The sequence below is a fragment of the Anopheles funestus genome, chromosome 3RL (assembly GCF_943734845.2).
Source record: "Anopheles funestus chromosome 3RL, idAnoFuneDA-416_04, whole genome shotgun sequence".
NCBI lineage: Eukaryota > Metazoa > Arthropoda > Insecta > Diptera > Culicidae > Anopheles > Anopheles funestus.
Window position 1 is genome coordinate 11,503,114 of NC_064599.1, and position 16,634 is coordinate 11,519,747.

At 39.5% G+C, this 16,634-nt stretch overlaps 3 protein-coding genes and 1 long non-coding RNA gene across 7 annotated transcripts in view; 3 read left to right on the forward strand and 1 right to left on the reverse strand.

Annotated features, from left to right (window-relative positions):
- The window catches only part of LOC125767799 (protein melted), a 32,107-nt gene that overhangs the window by 8,681 nt on the left and 6,792 nt on the right, over positions 1–16,634 (forward strand). The window contains exons 2-3 of the mRNA XM_049434708.1: positions 15,605–16,261; positions 16,327–16,575. Coding sequence (XP_049290665.1) covers positions 16,157–16,261; positions 16,327–16,575 — 354 coding nt within the window. The 5' untranslated portion in view covers positions 15,605–16,156. The remainder of the gene's footprint in view (positions 1–15,604; positions 16,262–16,326; positions 16,576–16,634) is intronic.
- On the forward strand, positions 1,786–14,122 carry LOC125767816 (protein artichoke-like). 4 transcript variants are annotated; one of them, XM_049434730.1, is made up of 2 exons: positions 1,786–2,032; positions 11,964–14,122. In XM_049434730.1, the coding sequence occupies exons 1-2, from the start codon at positions 1,786–1,788 to the stop codon at positions 12,929–12,931; spliced, it is 1,215 nt and encodes a 404-aa protein (XP_049290687.1). In that variant the 3' UTR covers positions 12,932–14,122. The 4 variants fall into 4 exon arrangements, with proteins under 4 accessions (XP_049290687.1, XP_049290686.1, XP_049290684.1 ...); XM_049434729.1 differs by having other exon boundaries at positions 1,821–3,892; XM_049434727.1 differs by lacking the exon at positions 11,964–14,122 and adding an exon at positions 9,433–9,516 and having other exon boundaries at positions 1,821–5,603.
- On the reverse strand, positions 3,962–12,830 carry LOC125767836 (uncharacterized). The gene is made up of 3 exons (XR_007418830.1): positions 12,738–12,830; positions 5,918–6,521; positions 3,962–4,062 (listed from the first exon to the last, which is right to left on the reverse strand). It is a non-coding gene; the product is annotated as an uncharacterized LOC125767836 (long non-coding RNA).
- On the forward strand, positions 8,953–11,957 carry LOC125767817 (leucine-rich repeat-containing protein let-4-like). The gene has a single exon (XM_049434732.1). It carries the CDS (start codon positions 9,330–9,332, stop codon positions 10,542–10,544), a length of 1,215 nt encoding a protein of 404 aa, XP_049290689.1. The 5' UTR covers positions 8,953–9,329; the 3' UTR covers positions 10,545–11,957.

Genomic DNA, 16,634 nt, shown 5'->3' on the forward strand with positions numbered 1-16,634 from the left:
CAGATAAAGTACCTCTTTCACAACCGTGTGACACGACATCATCGTTTGAAGTTGGGAAAAACATAAAGATATGCTGCGACGTTTGAAATGAAATAAATTAAGTTGTTATCGTTTATGGTTTCGTTCTTTAGAACGAACATTAATTTTGTGTTTCAATTGTTGTCGAAACAATGGTGAAATGACAGAGATGTACATACCTATAAAGTTGACGAGATGTGAGCATCCTCTTAGTAAGTCGCCGTTTGCTTCAAAACTTTGATGTTCTAGAATTATTTCATTTTCTCAATATCGTGGGAAACCTTTTGAAAACAAATTGGTCGTAGACAGAATGCAGGGTAATCAGCTGGAACGTTTATGTTATGTCGAAACAAATTAGCTCAGTATGTATTTCATCTCCCGTCAAATTGTCAATTGTTTCATTGCATTTGAGAAACAACAAGATCGCCTCGTTCAGCATCACTGGACGTAGCTTAGTAAACATAACCTATTTGAATCTGAATCAACATCATCTCACGATGATTCCACCTATGTTTGAAATATTCTCTAAAATCCGCTTGAGAATGGATGGGAACCCGCTCACATGCGACTCTCCGTTGCTTTATAAGGATAAACTGGAGGACGGAAGGTTTCGGAAAGATCAGCTAGCACTCTCATCGCCATGCGGTACAACATCATCGTTTCAAGTTGAGTAACAAGTAAAGGTATGCTGCAACGGTTGAAGTTGTGTGATCATTCGATGAGAATTCTCTGGATACTATCAATTCTAAAATCAATTAATAAAGTACTACATCAAACACTAAGACACAAGAGCGCAGGATCAAACCCAACCCGACCAAGTAGACGGTGTTCAATGTTAAATGGGTAACGCTAGGAATAAACGCCTGCGAGGTAGGCAATACAAAGCGCTAAGTGCTGTGCCCTAGCTAAAGGCTATGGAGCCTTATAAAAGGCAGGAAAAACTGAATTTAAAGAGACCACTAAGCGAAATAGTTTGACATCGCTAAAAGAACAGCGCTATGGCTGGTGGGGAGACCCAAGATTTCAATAAACGATTGGATTTTAACGGCAATCGATTGGAGTCAGAAAGTTATTTCTGAAAGTAGTTAGTCCTTGACGGATAGCAAACCTCAGATATTCATTAGCGTTCTCCGGTGTATTTTCAAAATATATTTAATTTATATAAAATATATTTAAGCATTGCCGTTGTATTTTTGTCCCTCCCATCTTTCTCCCCAAATTTAAATTACATACGCACATGAAGTTGAAATAAAATGAATCACTAATTATCATTCCACAATATTCGAAAAAATTATTCTGATAACATTTCGTATGGGTTAACGGACAACAACAGCAGTAATTTAACATACATTATTCATAACCAAAGGCTAATAACGTGTTTTGTAAAGTTTTTCTTTGATTTTTTTATTGGGAAAATAGAACTCTAAACCACTTGTTCAGTTTGTAAATTACGATTTAAATAAGAGATTACGTTTAGCGCATCTTTAGGCGTATATATTTGGTTCAGTTGGGTCATTACCATCGACAGTAGTGCGACGAGTGTTGCCATTAGTGTATTGCTTTTGAATATCTGAGTGATGGGTGTTCTGAACTGTAAGAATTCAACGACTTGAGTTTGATGATATAAACACCTAACCCCGTGATCTTTACTGTCCATCCTTAGCAGCAGTATTGGTTCTATGGATTTTGGGTCATATTGGACCGCCTCCATGCATTGCTCAGTGTAAGATCCCGTATGCGATTATTTGCAACATCGGAGTGATCAACATGACGTCTGACGGTGGAACTATAATACGCAAAACCATCGAGAGTGAGGATTACCTGTATTCGATAGGCATCGAAAAGCTGATCGTCAGCAGCAGTGCTTCAGGTCCTTTTCTGCAGAGAATTGCACCGCTTACTGAAGCAATTACTTATTTGATCTATCGCGAACCAGTGTTCCAAGTGCCAGCAGGCAACACTATCTACGAAATTGAAGTTACCAATGCAGCAAACTTACGATCATTGGTGGCAGGTACGAATCACCATTTGAAAAGACTACATCTGGAGAACTGCTTGGTAGATCGTGTGCCACCGACGCTCTCCCAGATGATCGAACTGGAGATACTGAGTATCAATCAGTGCGCAATGACAGCACTACGGCTAGATGTGCTTGTAAACAATCCAAAACTCTATGTCTTAAACCTGGCCAATAATCAAATACGGCAACTATTTCCGATTACAACGCCACCGAAACAGAGGTTGGTCCTGGAATCGATTGATCTATCCAGTAATCAACTGGAACGTCTGGATATGTTCGTCTTTGCCCATATTCCAGACCTGCAGCGGCTAGACGTGCAAAAAAACCGTATTGTTCGCTTTGAGGCAACCGCACCGGTAACCTACAATTCTTTCATCCGACTCGATATCAAATCGAACAGCATTACTTCATTCGATACACGCAATCTCACCCTGCCTGCATTGAAGTCGATCTATATGGACGACAATGCGCTCACAGAAATCCCAAAACATTGGGGATGGCATCCCAACTTGTACTACCTCGGATTCGATCGAAACAATCTGAAGCAAGTCGATATGAGTGTGTTTGGACAGTTTCCAAACTTGACCGGAATCTTCATTAACGAAAATAAGATCGAGTCTATTCGCACCTCGTCTCCTGTTACGCTACCATTGATTGATACAATAACCTTCCAAGACAATCAAATCGTGTCGGTAAATTTTACAGGATGCAATTTGCCTAACTTGTACTATATTTCGTTGATGAATAATCAACTCACGGCAGTGCCGCCTATCTTTCAACGTTTCCCAAAAACGCTTATGTCGGTCGAAAGGAATCCGATCAAATGTTCCAACATGATGTTGTTCAAGAGCAAGATCAATGAGAGTCGGCTTTACGTGACCACTGGTAGGACACAGTCGGAATGTTTCACGACATCTTCGATTGCACTTGATCAAGAGAATAGAGGATGTTGTGTCGCTTGATCGTAGTTTGATTCCAGTGGAAAAATCTGCATCTTCTTGTAGAAAATTAATCTTCAAAGTCTTAGACGTGCATCTTATATACGGATATCTTGAAGGCTATAGTTGAATAAATGAAACGTACACCCAAAGAATTAGCTTTTTTACCATGATGGATGTGCAGTGGTAATAACAGATAATCAGTCGTTATCAAAGGTTGGATAAAATTGTTTCTCATTAACGGCAACAAATACATCAAAACAACAATGGATAGGTAGATGAATAAGATATTTTGTGCTTTATCTGTCATATTGTATTCTAGAAAATGAAATTGTTCAGTTTTTAAATTACGATTTAATTAAGTCATTACGTTTAGCGCATCTTTAGGCGTATATATTTGGTTCAGTTGGGTCATTACCATCGACAGTAGTGCGACGAGTGTTGCCATTAGTGTGTTGCTTTTGAATATCTGAGTGATGGGTGTCCTGAACTGTAAGAATTCAACGACTTGAGTATGATGATATAAACACTTAACTACCCAGGGATCTTTACTGTCCATCCTTAGCAGCAGTATTGGTTCTATGGATTTTGGGTCATATTGGACCGCCTCCATGCATTGCTCAGTGTAAGATCCCGTATGCGCTTCTTTGCAACATCGGAGTGATCAACATGACGTCTGACGGAGGAACTATAATACGTAACACCATCGACAGCGATAAGTACGTGTATTCGATAGGCATCGAAAAGCTGATCGTCAGCAGCAGTGCTTCAGGTCCTTTTCTGCAGAGAATTGCACCGCTTACTGAAGCAATTGCTTATTTGATCTATCGCGAACCAGTGTTCCAAGTGCCAGCAGGCAACACTATCTACGAAATTGAAGTTACCAACGCAGCAAACTTACGATCATTGGTGGCAGGTACGAATCACCATTTGAAAAGACTACATCTGGAAAACTGCTTGGTAGATCGTGTGCCACCGACGCTCTCCCAGATGATCGTGCTAGAGGTGCTGATTATCAAGCAGTGCGCAATGACAGCACTACGGCTAGATGTGCTTGTGAACAATCCAAAACTCTATATCATAAACCTGTCCAATAATCAAATACGACAACTATTTCCGATTTCAACGCCACCGAAACAGATGTTGGTCCTGGAATCGATTGATCTATCCAGTAATCAACTAGAACGTCTGGATATGTTCGTCTTTGCCCATATTCCAGACCTGCAGCGGCTAGACGTGCAAAACAATCGTATCGTTCGCTTTGAGGCAACTGCACCGGTAGCCTACAATTCTTTCATTCGACTCGATATCAAATCGAACAGCATTACTTCATTCGATACACGCAATCTCACCCTGCCTGAATTGAAGTCGATCTATATGGACGACAATGCGCTCACAGAAATCCCAAAACATTGGGGATGGCATCCCAACTTGTACTACCTCGGATTCGATCGAAACAATCTGAAACAAGTCGATATGAGTGTGTTTGGACAGTTTCCAAACTTGACCGGAATCTATATAAACGAAAATAAGATCGAGTCTATTCGCACCTCGTCTCCTGTAACGCTACCATTGGTTGATACAATAACCTTCCAAGACAATCAAATCGTGTCGGTAAATTTTACTGGATGCAATTTGCCGAACTTGTACTATATTTCGCTGATGAATAATCAACTGACGACAGTGCCGCCTCTCTTTCAACGATTTCCAAAAACGCTTATGTCGGTCGAAAGGAATCCGATCAAATGTTCCAACATGATGTCGTTCAAGAGCAAGATCAATGAGAGTCGGCTCTACGTGAGCACCGGTAGGACGCAATCGGAATGTTTCACGACATCTTCGATTGTATTGGATCAAGAGAACAGAGGATGTTGTGTCGCTTGATCGTAGTTTGATTCCAGTGGAAAAATCTGCATCTTCTTGTAGAAAATTAATCTTCAAAGTCTTAGACGTGAATCTTATATACGGATATCTTGAAGGCTATAATTGAATACATGAAAAGTACACCAAAAGAATTAGCTTTTTTACCTTGATGGATGTGCAGTGGTAATAACAGATAACCAGTCGTTATCAAAGGTTGAATAAAATTGTTTCTCATTAACGGCAGAAATACATCAAAACAACAATGCATAGATGAATAAGATATTTTGTGCTTTATCTGACATATTGTATACCAGAAAATGAAATTGTTCAGTTTGTAAATTACGATTTAATTAAGCCATTACGTTTAGCGCATCTTTAAGCGTATATATTTGGTTCAGTTGGGTCATTACCATCGACAGTATTGCGACGAGTGTTGCCATTAGTGTATTGCTTTTGAATATCTGAGTGATGGGTGTCCTGAACTGTAAGAATTCAACGACTTGAGTATGATGATATAAACACCTAACTACCCAATGATCTTTACTGTCCATCCTTAGCAGCAGTATTGGTTCTATGGATTTTGGGTAATATTGGACCGCCTCCATGCATTGCTCAGTGTAAGGACCCGTATGCGCTTCTTTGCAACATCGGAGTGATCAACATGACGTCTGACGGTGGAACTATAATACGCAAAACCATCGAGAGTGAGAATTACCTGTATTCGATAGGCATCGAAAAACTGATCGTCAGCAGCAGTGCTTCAGGTCCTTTTCTGCAGAGAATTGCACCGCTTACTGAAGCAATTGCTTATTTGATATATCGCGAACCAGTGTTCCAAGTGCCAGCAGGCAACACTATCTATGAAATTGAAATTGCCAACGCAGCAAACTTACGATCATTAGTGGCAGGTACGAATCACCATTTGAAAAGACTACATCTGGAAAACTGCTTGGTAGATCGTGTGCCACCGACGCTCTCCCAGATGATCGTGCTAGAGGTGCTGATTATCAAGCAGTGCGCAATGACAGCACTACGGCTAGATGTGCTTGTGAACAATCCAACACTCTATGTCTTAAACCTGGCCAATAACCAAATACGGCAACTATTTCCGATTACAACGCCACCGAAACAGCGATTGGCCCTAGAAACCATTGATCTAGCCAGTAATCAACTGGAACGTCTGGATATGTTCGTCTTTGCCCATATTCCAGACCTGCAGCGGCTAAACGTGCAAAAAAATCGTATCGTTCGCTTTGAGGCAACCGCACCGGTAACCTACAATTCTTTAAATCGACTCGATATCAAATTGAACAGAATTACTTCGTTCGATACACGGAATCTCACCCTGCCTGCATTGAACTCGATCTATATGGACGACAATGCGCTCACAGAAATCCCAAAACATTGGGGATGGCATCCCAACTTGTGCAACCTTGGATTCGATCGAAACAATCTGAAACAAGTCGATATGAGTGTATTTGGACAGTTACCAAACTTGACCGGAATCTTCATTAACGAAAATAAGATCGAGTCTATTCGCACCTCGTCTCCTGTTACGCTACCATTGGTTGATATGATACTGTTCGAAAGCAATCAAATCGTGTCGGTAAATTTTACTGGATGCAATTTTCCTGAGTTGCAATTTCTTTCGCTGATGAATAATCTACTCACGGCAGCGCCGCCTCTCTTCCAACGTTTCCCAAAAACGCGGATATCGGTCGAATGGAATCCGATCAAATGTTCCAACATGATGTCATTCAAGAGCAAGATCAATGAGAGTCGGCTTTACGTGAGCACCGGTAGGACGCAATCGGAATGTTTCACGACATCTTCGATTGTATTGGATCAAGAGAACAGAGGATGTTGTGTCGCTTGATCGTAGTTTGATTCCAGTGGAAAAATCTTGTAGAAAATTAATCTTCAAAGTCTTAGATGTGAATCTTATATACGGATATCTTGAAGGCTATAATTGAATACATGAAAAGTACACCCAAAGAATTAGCTTTTTTACCTTGAGCGAAATGTAGTGGTATTCACAGATAATCAGTTGTTATTAAAGGATGGATGAAGCTGATTCTCATTAACGACTTATCAACGTGGATAATGTCCAAAACATATTCATTCCGAAATTAACAAATGTGCACGTTTGCAAAAATTGTTTTATTTCGCAATAATACGGCCCGGTTGCCGTATTAGCAGATAATAGCTGTAAGTATTATAAATTTCCAACAAATTCACCAAAACAACAATGGATGAATAAAAATGATATTTTGTGCTTTATCTGACATATTGTATTCTAGAAAAAATTGTTCAGTTTTTAAATTACGATTTAATTAAGCCATTACGTTTAGCGCATCTTTAGGCGTATATATTTGGTTCAGTTGGGTCATTACCATCGACAGTATTGCGACGAGTGTTGTCATTAGTGTATTGCTTTTGAATATCTTAGTGATGGGTGTCCTGAACTGTAAGAATTCAACGACTTGATATAAACACCTAACTACAAAGTGATCTTTACTGTCCATCCTTAGCAGCAGTGTTGGTTCTATGGATTTTGGGACATATTGGAACGCCTCCATGCATTGCTCAGTGTAACGACACGTATGGGTTTCTTTGCGACTTTGGAGTGATCAACATGACGTCTGACGGTGGAACTATAATACGTAACACCATCGAGAGTGAGGATTTCGTATTTTTGATACGCATCGAAAAGCTGATCGTCAGCAGCAGTGCATCAGGGCCTTTTCTGCAGAGAGTTGCACCACTTACTGAAGCAATTACATATTTGATTTATTGTGACCCAGTGTTCCAAGTGCCAGCAGGCAACACTATCTACGAAATTGAAGTTACCAACGCAGCAAATTTACGATCATTAGTGGCAGGTACGAATCACCATTTGAAAAGACTACATCTGGAGAACTGCTTGGTAGATCGTGTGCCACCGACGCTCTCCCAGATGATCGAACTGGAGATACTGAGTATCAATCAGTGCGCAATGACAGCACTACGGCTAGATGTGCTTGTGAACAATCCAAAACTCTATGTCTTAAACCTGGCCAATAATCAAATACGACAACTATTTCCGATTACAACGCCACCGAAACAGATGTTGGTCCTGGAAACCATTGAACTATCCAGTAATCAACTGGAACGTCTGGATATGTTCGTCTTTGCCCATATTCCTGAGCTTAAATGGCTAGACGTACAAAACAATCGTATCGTTCGCTTCGAGGCAACTGCACCGGCAACCTACAATTCTTTCATTCGACTCGCTATCGAATCGAACAGGATTACTTCGTTTGATACACGCAATCTCACCCTGCCTGCATTGAAGTCGATCCATATGGACGACAATGCGCTCACAGAAATCCCAAAACATTGGGGATGGCATCCCAACTTGTACTACCTCCGATTCGATCGAAACAATCTGAAACAAGTCGATATGAGTGTATTTGGACAGTTTCCAAACTTGACCGGAATCTATATAAATGAAAATAAGATCGAGTCTATTCGCACCTCGTCTCCTGTAACGCTACCATTGGTTGATACAATAATGTTCCAAAACAATCAAATCGTGTCGGTAAATTTTACAGGTTGCAATTTTCCTAACTTGTACTATATGTTGCTGATGAATAATCAACTCACGGCAGTGCCACCTCTCTTTCAACGTTTCCCAAAAACGCTTATGTCGGTCGAAAGGAATCCGATCAAATGTTCCAACATGATGTCGTTCAAGAGCAAGATCAATGAGAGTCGGCTTTACGTGAGCACCGGTAGGACGCAATCGGAATGTTTCACGACATCTTCGATTGTATTGGATCAAGAGAACAGAGGATGTTGTGTCGCTTGATCGTAGTTTGATTCCAGTGGAAAAATCTGCATCTTCTTGTAGAAAATTAATCTTCAAAGTCTTAGACGTGAATCTTATATACGGATATCTTGAAGGCTATAATTGAATAAATGAAAAGTACACCAAAAGAATTAGCTTTTTTACCTTGATGGATGTGCAGTGGTAATAACAGATAATCAGTCGTTATAAAAGGTTGGATAAAATTGTTTCTCATTAACGGCAGAAATACTTCAAAACAACAATGCATAGATGAATAAGATATTTTGTGCTTTATCTGACATATTGTATACCAGAAAATGAAATTGTTCAGTTTGTAAATTACGATTTAATTAAGCCATTACGTTTAGCGCATCTTTAAGCGTATATATTTGGTTCAGTTGGATCATTACCATCGACAGTATTGCGACGAGTGTTGCCATTAGCGTATTGCTTTTGAATATCTGAGTGATGGGTGTCCTGAACTGTAAGAATTCAACGACTTGAGTATGATGATATAAACACTTAACTACCCAGGGATCTTTACTGTCCATCCTTAGCAGCAGTATTGGTTCTATGGATTTTGGGTCATATTGGACCGCCTCCATGCATTGCTCAGTGTAAGATCCCGTATGCGCTTCTTTGCAACATCGGAGTGATCAACATGACGTCTGACGGAGGAACTATAATACGTAACACCATCGACAGCGATAAGTACGTGTATTCGATAGGCATCGAAAAGCTGATCGTCAGCAGCAGTGCTTCAGGTCCTTTTCTGCAGAGAATTGCACCGCTTACTGAAGCAATTGCTTATTTGATCTATCGCGAACCAGTGTTCCAAGTGCCAGCAGGCAACACTATCTACGAAATTGAAGTTACCAACGCAGCAAACTTACGATCATTGGTGGCAGGTACGAATCACCATTTGAAAAGACTACATCTGGAAAACTGCTTGGTAGATCGTGTGCCACCGACGCTCTCCCAGATGATCGTGCTAGAGGTGCTGATTATCAAGCAGTGCGCAATGACAGCACTACGGCTAGATGTGCTTGTGAACAATCCAAAACTCTATATCATAAACCTGTCCAATAATCAAATACGGCAACTATTTCCGATTTCAACGCCACCGAAACAGAGGATGGTCTTGGAATCGATTAACCTATCCAGTAATCAACTGGAACGTCTCGATATGTTCGTCTTTGCCCATATTCCAGACTTGAAATGGCTAAACGTGCAAAAAAATCGTATCGTTCGCTTCGAGGCAACTGCACCGGTAACTTACAATTCTTTCATTCGACTCGCTATCGAATCGAACAGGATTACTTCGTTCGATACACGGAATCTCACCCTGCCTGCATTGAACTCGATCTATATGGACGACAATGAGCTCACAGAGATCCCAACACATTGGGGATGGCTTCCCAACTTGTGCAACCTCGGATTCGATCGAAACAATCTGAAGCAAGTCGATATGAGTGTGTTTGGACGGTTTCCAAACTTGACCGAAATCTATATAAACGAAAATAAGATCGAGTCTATTCGCACATCTTCTCCCATTACGCTACCATTGGTTGATACAATAACCTTCCAAGACAATCAAATCGTGTCGGTAAATTTTACAGGATGCAATTTTCCTGAGTTGCAATTTCTTTCGCTGATGAATAATCTACTCACGGTAGTGCCGCCTCTCTTTCAACGTTTCCCAAAAACGCGTATGTTCATCGAAAGGAATCCGATCAAATGTTCCAGCATGATGTCATTCAAGAGCAAGATCAATGAGAGTCGGCTTTACGTTACCACTGGTAGGACACAGTCGGAATGTTTCACGACATCTTCGATTGCAATTGATCAAGAGAATAGAGGATGTTGTGTCGCTTGATCAAGAATGATTTCAGAGAAAAAAGATGTCCACAAATGATAGTTTATCGTTTGTATTTCCCCAATGAAAACTGTATATGAAACCTGAGAGCTATAGAAGCGAAAAATAAAAAGTATTCTTGAAGAATTATTTCTTGTATCTCGAATGATGTGTACTACTATGTTGAAAAGGCAAGAGAACATTGCATTTATTTTGAAAATGATTGTTTTATTCTTCCAAATTATTTTCTTCACCTTCAATGTAATCCTTTCCCGATGCAATGTACTTCTTATTTCAACAGTTTTTCCAATTTTTGAAAAACCATTTCGATTTCGGAATCTGCTCTATCGTCTCAAAATGATCTCTCGGTAGCAAATTTTTGTTCTTTCTCAGAATCCACACGTCATTAAATCCGAAGGTCCACATCATTAAAATGGTGGTCCAAAGCTTTCGTTTTGCAACACTGTTGCTATGCTCTTTTGCAAATTTTACTAACTTCAGCTTAAACTAAACCAATTCGCTAACTCCTTTGACAAGCGCAGTTTAAATTCAAACGCCACCTTATTTTTTTACACAGCTTTAGTTCGTACCACAGACAACCAGTCGTTATTAAGGGCATAATACAATTATTCCTCATTAACGACTTATCAACGTGGATAATGTCCAAAACATGTTCATTCTGAAATTAACAAATGTGCACGTTTGCAAAAATTGTTTTATTTCACAATAAAATGGCCTGGTTGTATTATCTGCTGTAAATATTATAAATTTCCAACAAATTCACCAAAACAACAATGGATGAATAAAAATGATATTTTGTGCTTTATCTGACGTATTGTATTCTAGAAAATGAAATTGTTCAGTTTGTAAATTACGATTTAATTAAGCCATTACGTTTAGCGCATCTTTAGGCGTATATATTTGGTTCAGTTGGGTCATTACCATCGACAGTATTGCGACGAGTGTTGCCATTAGCATATTGCTTTTGAATATCTGAGTGATGGGTGTCCTGAACTGTAAGAATTCAACGACTTGAGTATGATGATATAAACACCTAACTACCCAATGATCTTTACTGTCCATCCTTAGCAGCAGTATTGGTTCTATGGATTTTGGGTCATATTGGAACGCCTCCATGCATTGCTCAGTGCATGGACCCGGATGCGATTATTTGCAACATCGGAGTGATCAACATGACGTCTGACGGTGGAACTATAATACGCAAAACTATCGAGATTGAGAATAACGTGTATTCGATAGGCATCGAAAAGCTGATCGTCAGCAGCAGTGCATCAGGTCCTTTTCTGCAGAGAATTGCACCACTTACTGTAGCAATTACTTATTTGATATATCGCGAACCAGTGTTCCAAGTGCCAGCAGGCAACACTTTAAACGAAATTGAAGTTACCAATGCAGGAAATTTACGATCATTGGTGGCAGGTACGAATCACCATTTGAAAAGACTATATCTGGAGAACTGCTTGGTAGATCGTGTGCCACCGACGCTCTCCCAGATGATCGTGCTAGAGGTGCTGAGTATCAATCAGTGCGCAATGACAGCACTACGGCTAGATGTGCTTGTGAACAATCCAACACTCTATGTCTTAAACCTGGCTGGTAATCAAATACGGCAACTATTTCCGATTACAACGCCACCGAAACAGAGGTTGGTCTTGGAATCGATTGATCTATCCAGTAATCAACTGGAACGTCTGGATATGTTCGTCTTTGCCCATATTTCTGACCTCAAATGGCTAGACGTGCAAAACAATCGTATCGTTCGCTTCGAGGCAACTGCACCGGTAACCTACAATTATTTCATGCGATTAGCTATCGCATCGAACAGGATTACTTCGTTTGATACACGGAATCTCACCTTACCTGCATTGAACGCGATCTATATGGACGACAATGCGCTCACTGAAATCCCAAAACATTGGGGATGGCATCCCAACTTGCACTACCTCGGATTCGATCAAAACAATCTGAAACAAGTCGATATGAGTGTGTTTGGACAGTTTCCAAACTTGACCGGAATCTATATAAGCGAAAATAAGATCGAGTCTATTCGCACATCTTCTCCTGTAACGCTACCATTGATAGATACACTAATGTTCGAAAAAAATCAAATCGTGTCGGTAAATTTTACAGGTTGCAATTTTCCTAACTTGTACTATATGTTGCTGATGAATAATCAACTCACGGCAGTGCCACCTCTCTTTCAACGTTTCCCAAAAACGCGGATATCGGTCGAATGGAATCCGATCAAATGTTCCAGCATGATGTCATTCAAGAGCAAGATCAATGAGAGTCGGCTTTACGTGACCACCGGTAGGACGCAATCGGAATGTTTCACGACATCTTCGATTGTATTGGATCAAGAGAACAGAGGATGTTGTGTCGCTTGATCGTAGTTTGATTCCAGTGAAAAAAGCTCCGATCGTCCGAAATTCTCGAGCACGTTGCAACAAAAGATAATTGATTGTTGACATTTCCCCAATAAAAGCTGTATATGAATCCTGAGAGCTCATCTTGAATAAATAAAAAGCACCCCCAAAGAAATATTTCTTGTAGATTTTCTTTTTTAATTGGAAATGGATCTTTATATCTCCGCTTTGCCCTTCGTTCGCTATGGGTGCAGTTATTTATAATGATAATGCAATCGGTTACCCATCATCGTCCGACAATTACATCGGTTCCCGGTGCGTACTTTTGCCCGATAGCGTCTGCTACTGGTTAATGGATGCCTGTTGTAAATTAAGACGATCATTTGAGTGGACCGTAAGCGGAACTAGGATGATCTTATTAGCAAACACCGAAGAGAAGCTGATAGCCCCAAGGCTTCCAGAAATGGTAGTCAATGAACTCAAGATGTAATGCAACATAACTGTGTACAGAAGTAATTACGACCATGTCTAGCAAAAGTTTAACAAATATTCTTGAGAGCACAATGAAAGATACCATAGTTTTACATTTTTGCTTCCACGTAGGCCAACTTTAATGTAATAATATTTGCAATGAAGTAAGATTTAATTATGTAAGCTGCATCCAAATTATGTATTTAGTTTAGATCAATATTTCTGTCCACTCCCCCCATGTGGTTAAGTATACAGTGGAGCCCCGATTATTCGGGTACCTTTTATCCGGCTGTCCCATTATTCGTGCAGCTCGGAAATGACAGTTCCGAAGGAGGATTGACATAAGAAATGCAAAACCGATGATGGCAAGAAATAAAAGCTTCAATAGGGAGTGATACAATTTGCTCAAGTTCGACCAAAAAGAACAGATTTACGTTGCAAAGTGTAAATAAGAAAATTAACATCTGGCTTTATAAAAAAAAATTAAATTTGAAAATTTCCTAAGGCTGTAGCCTTGGCTTTTTTTGGGAAATTTTGCAAAACTTTATAAATTGATTTATTTTAATGCGAATTGATTGAAATAAGTTTCTTTTCACTCAAATAATGCTTTAAATAAAAAAAAGAATAAAAAATAACAAAAAAAATTTAAAAAATCTATAAATTTACCAATCTCCTAGGCTCATTTTTGCACCAAGTTTTGCCTATAACTCGGTTGGTATCCAACGGATCGCCAATCTTTGCCTGTGGTCGCTAGATGGCATCAATGGCTACATTTTCTTCTTTGACGGCCATGCCCTCAGATGTCTGTGTCAGAAGTTATTCGAGGAACCAAGTTCCACACCCTGTTTGAGAAAATGTAAAACTTTCCTCATTTTTGCACCAATTTTTGTCCATAACTAGGTCGGTATCCAAGGGATCGCCAATCTTTGCCCGTGGTCGCTAGATGGCATCAATGGCTACATTTTCTTCTTGGATGGCCATGCCCTCAGATGTCTGTGCCAGAAGTTATTCGAGGAACCAAATTCCATGCCATTTTTTGAGTAATTTAGCAAAATGTAAAAAATTGATATATTTTAATGCGTATTAGTTGCAGTAAGTTTCTTTTCACTCAAATAATGTTTTAAAAGAAGAAAAGAATAAAAAATAACAAAAAATTAAAAAAAATATTTTTAACTCGAAAACTTCATAAGGGGTACCCCTTGCCATTTTTTTGAGCAAATTAGCAAAATTTAAAAAATTGTTTTATTTTCATGCGAAATTGTTACAATAAGTTTCTTTTCACTCAAATAATGCTTTAAATTTAAAAAAATCGTAAAAAAAATTAAAAAAATCAAAAAAATCTATAAATTTACCAATCTCCTAGGCTCATTTTTGCACCAAGTTTTGGCTATAACTCGGTTGGTATCCAACGGATCACCAATCTTTGCCTGTGGTCGCTAGATGGCATCAATGGCTACATTTTCTTCTTGGACGACCATGCCCTCAGATGTCTGTGCCAGAAGTTATGCGAGGAACCAAGTTCCTTACCCTGTTTGAGAAAATGTAAAATTTTCCTCATTTTTGCACCAAATTTTGCCTATAACTCGGTTGGTATCCAACGGATCGCCAATCTTTGCCTGTGGTCGCTAGATGGCATCAATGGCTACATTTTCTTCTTGGATGGCCATGCCCTCAGATGTCTGTGCCAGAAGTTATTCGAGGAACCAAATTCCATGCCATTTTTTGAGTAATTTAGCAAAATGTAAAAAATTGATATATTTTAATGCGAATTAGTTGCAATAAGTTTCTTTTCACTCAAATAATGTTTTAAAAGAAGAAAAGAATAAAAAATAACAAAAAATTAAAAAAAATATTTTTAACTCGAAAACTTCATAAGGGGTACCCCTTGCCATTTTTTTGAGCAAATTAGCAAAATTTAAAAAATTGTTTTATTTTCATGCGAAACTTTTACAATAAGTTTCTTTTCACTCAAATAATGCTTTAAATAAAAAAAAGAATAAAAAATAATAAAAAATCCAAAAATTTGACCAGTTACATCCCATCTACCCATTACACACTAAACACTAATATTTTTATATCAATAAAAAGAGTTGTGCCTATTATCCGTGATATTCGGTTATCCGGCAAGGGCTGAGTCCCGATGAGTACGGATAATCGGCGCTCCACTGTATATTCATAGTTTACATCAAACTTTTTTTTGAACTTGGCTTTTCTTTTTTACAGATCTCCCGGAACACGTGCAACGAACAAACGTGAAGAATCTGACGTCGAACCTTAAGTTGAGAGATGTTTAAGGATTGTGTGAACAACAGAAAACTGCATATCTGGTGTAACACATGTGTGACTGAAAGCGTAATTTACACTTCCTTTTGCTCGTTTTTCCTTCCGGTAATGGGTTCGCAAGTGCACCAACTTTCCTTTCACCGCGACAGCTAATGAGTTTTCGTTATACAAAGCGAATCGACGATAGAGAACGAAGGAAGCAAAATCATCCTTTGAATATTTTATCACACCCTCCCCTTCCGGGGGCAGTATATGTATTGCCAGAGAATAGGCAAAATCTAAGCCAAGGTGAGGTGTGATAAATCATGTATAAACAGTAGAAATCAGGCACCCGAGACGAGACGGTAGCGAAAAAATTCGGGATGCAATATCTCGTCTACTTTCCGGACTGATAGATTAATCAGATCGAGTGAGCTGAAATATAAGAAAACAAAAAGATAACAGCCTGGAAACTAAAATCGGACAAAGTAATTAACTAGCGGGGTGTCTAACATGCACGACCTATTTACAACCGTGCTGTCCAAAAGGGACCTATCCCGGGCAGGCGAGCTGTTTTCCATCGCCGACTACGAGATTGTGAATGATTTAACTGAAGTGGTAAGTGCGTTGATGTGGCCGTTTGCTTCTAAGTGTTCAACAAATGATTTTTGTCTACCCACCAGCTAGAGGAGATTTCATCCATCATCTCGCATGAAGATTATCTGCACAACAGCAACGATCAGTCGGTGATCGAAATCTGCATCAACCGGGTAACATCTTGCATCAAGAAGACGCACACGATTGAGAAGCACTGTGCCGGGCTGGTCAGTCTGTTGGAAACGTGTCTTCGCTACAACTTACAACCCACGGGCAAGGATGTGGATCCACCGCATGCGAAGATATCGTCCGACATCATTTCCAGCATATTCCTGGTATGAATTGATAAGGATCTACCTCCTTCGTGTCCGATGTTTGAGTTCTACATTTTTTG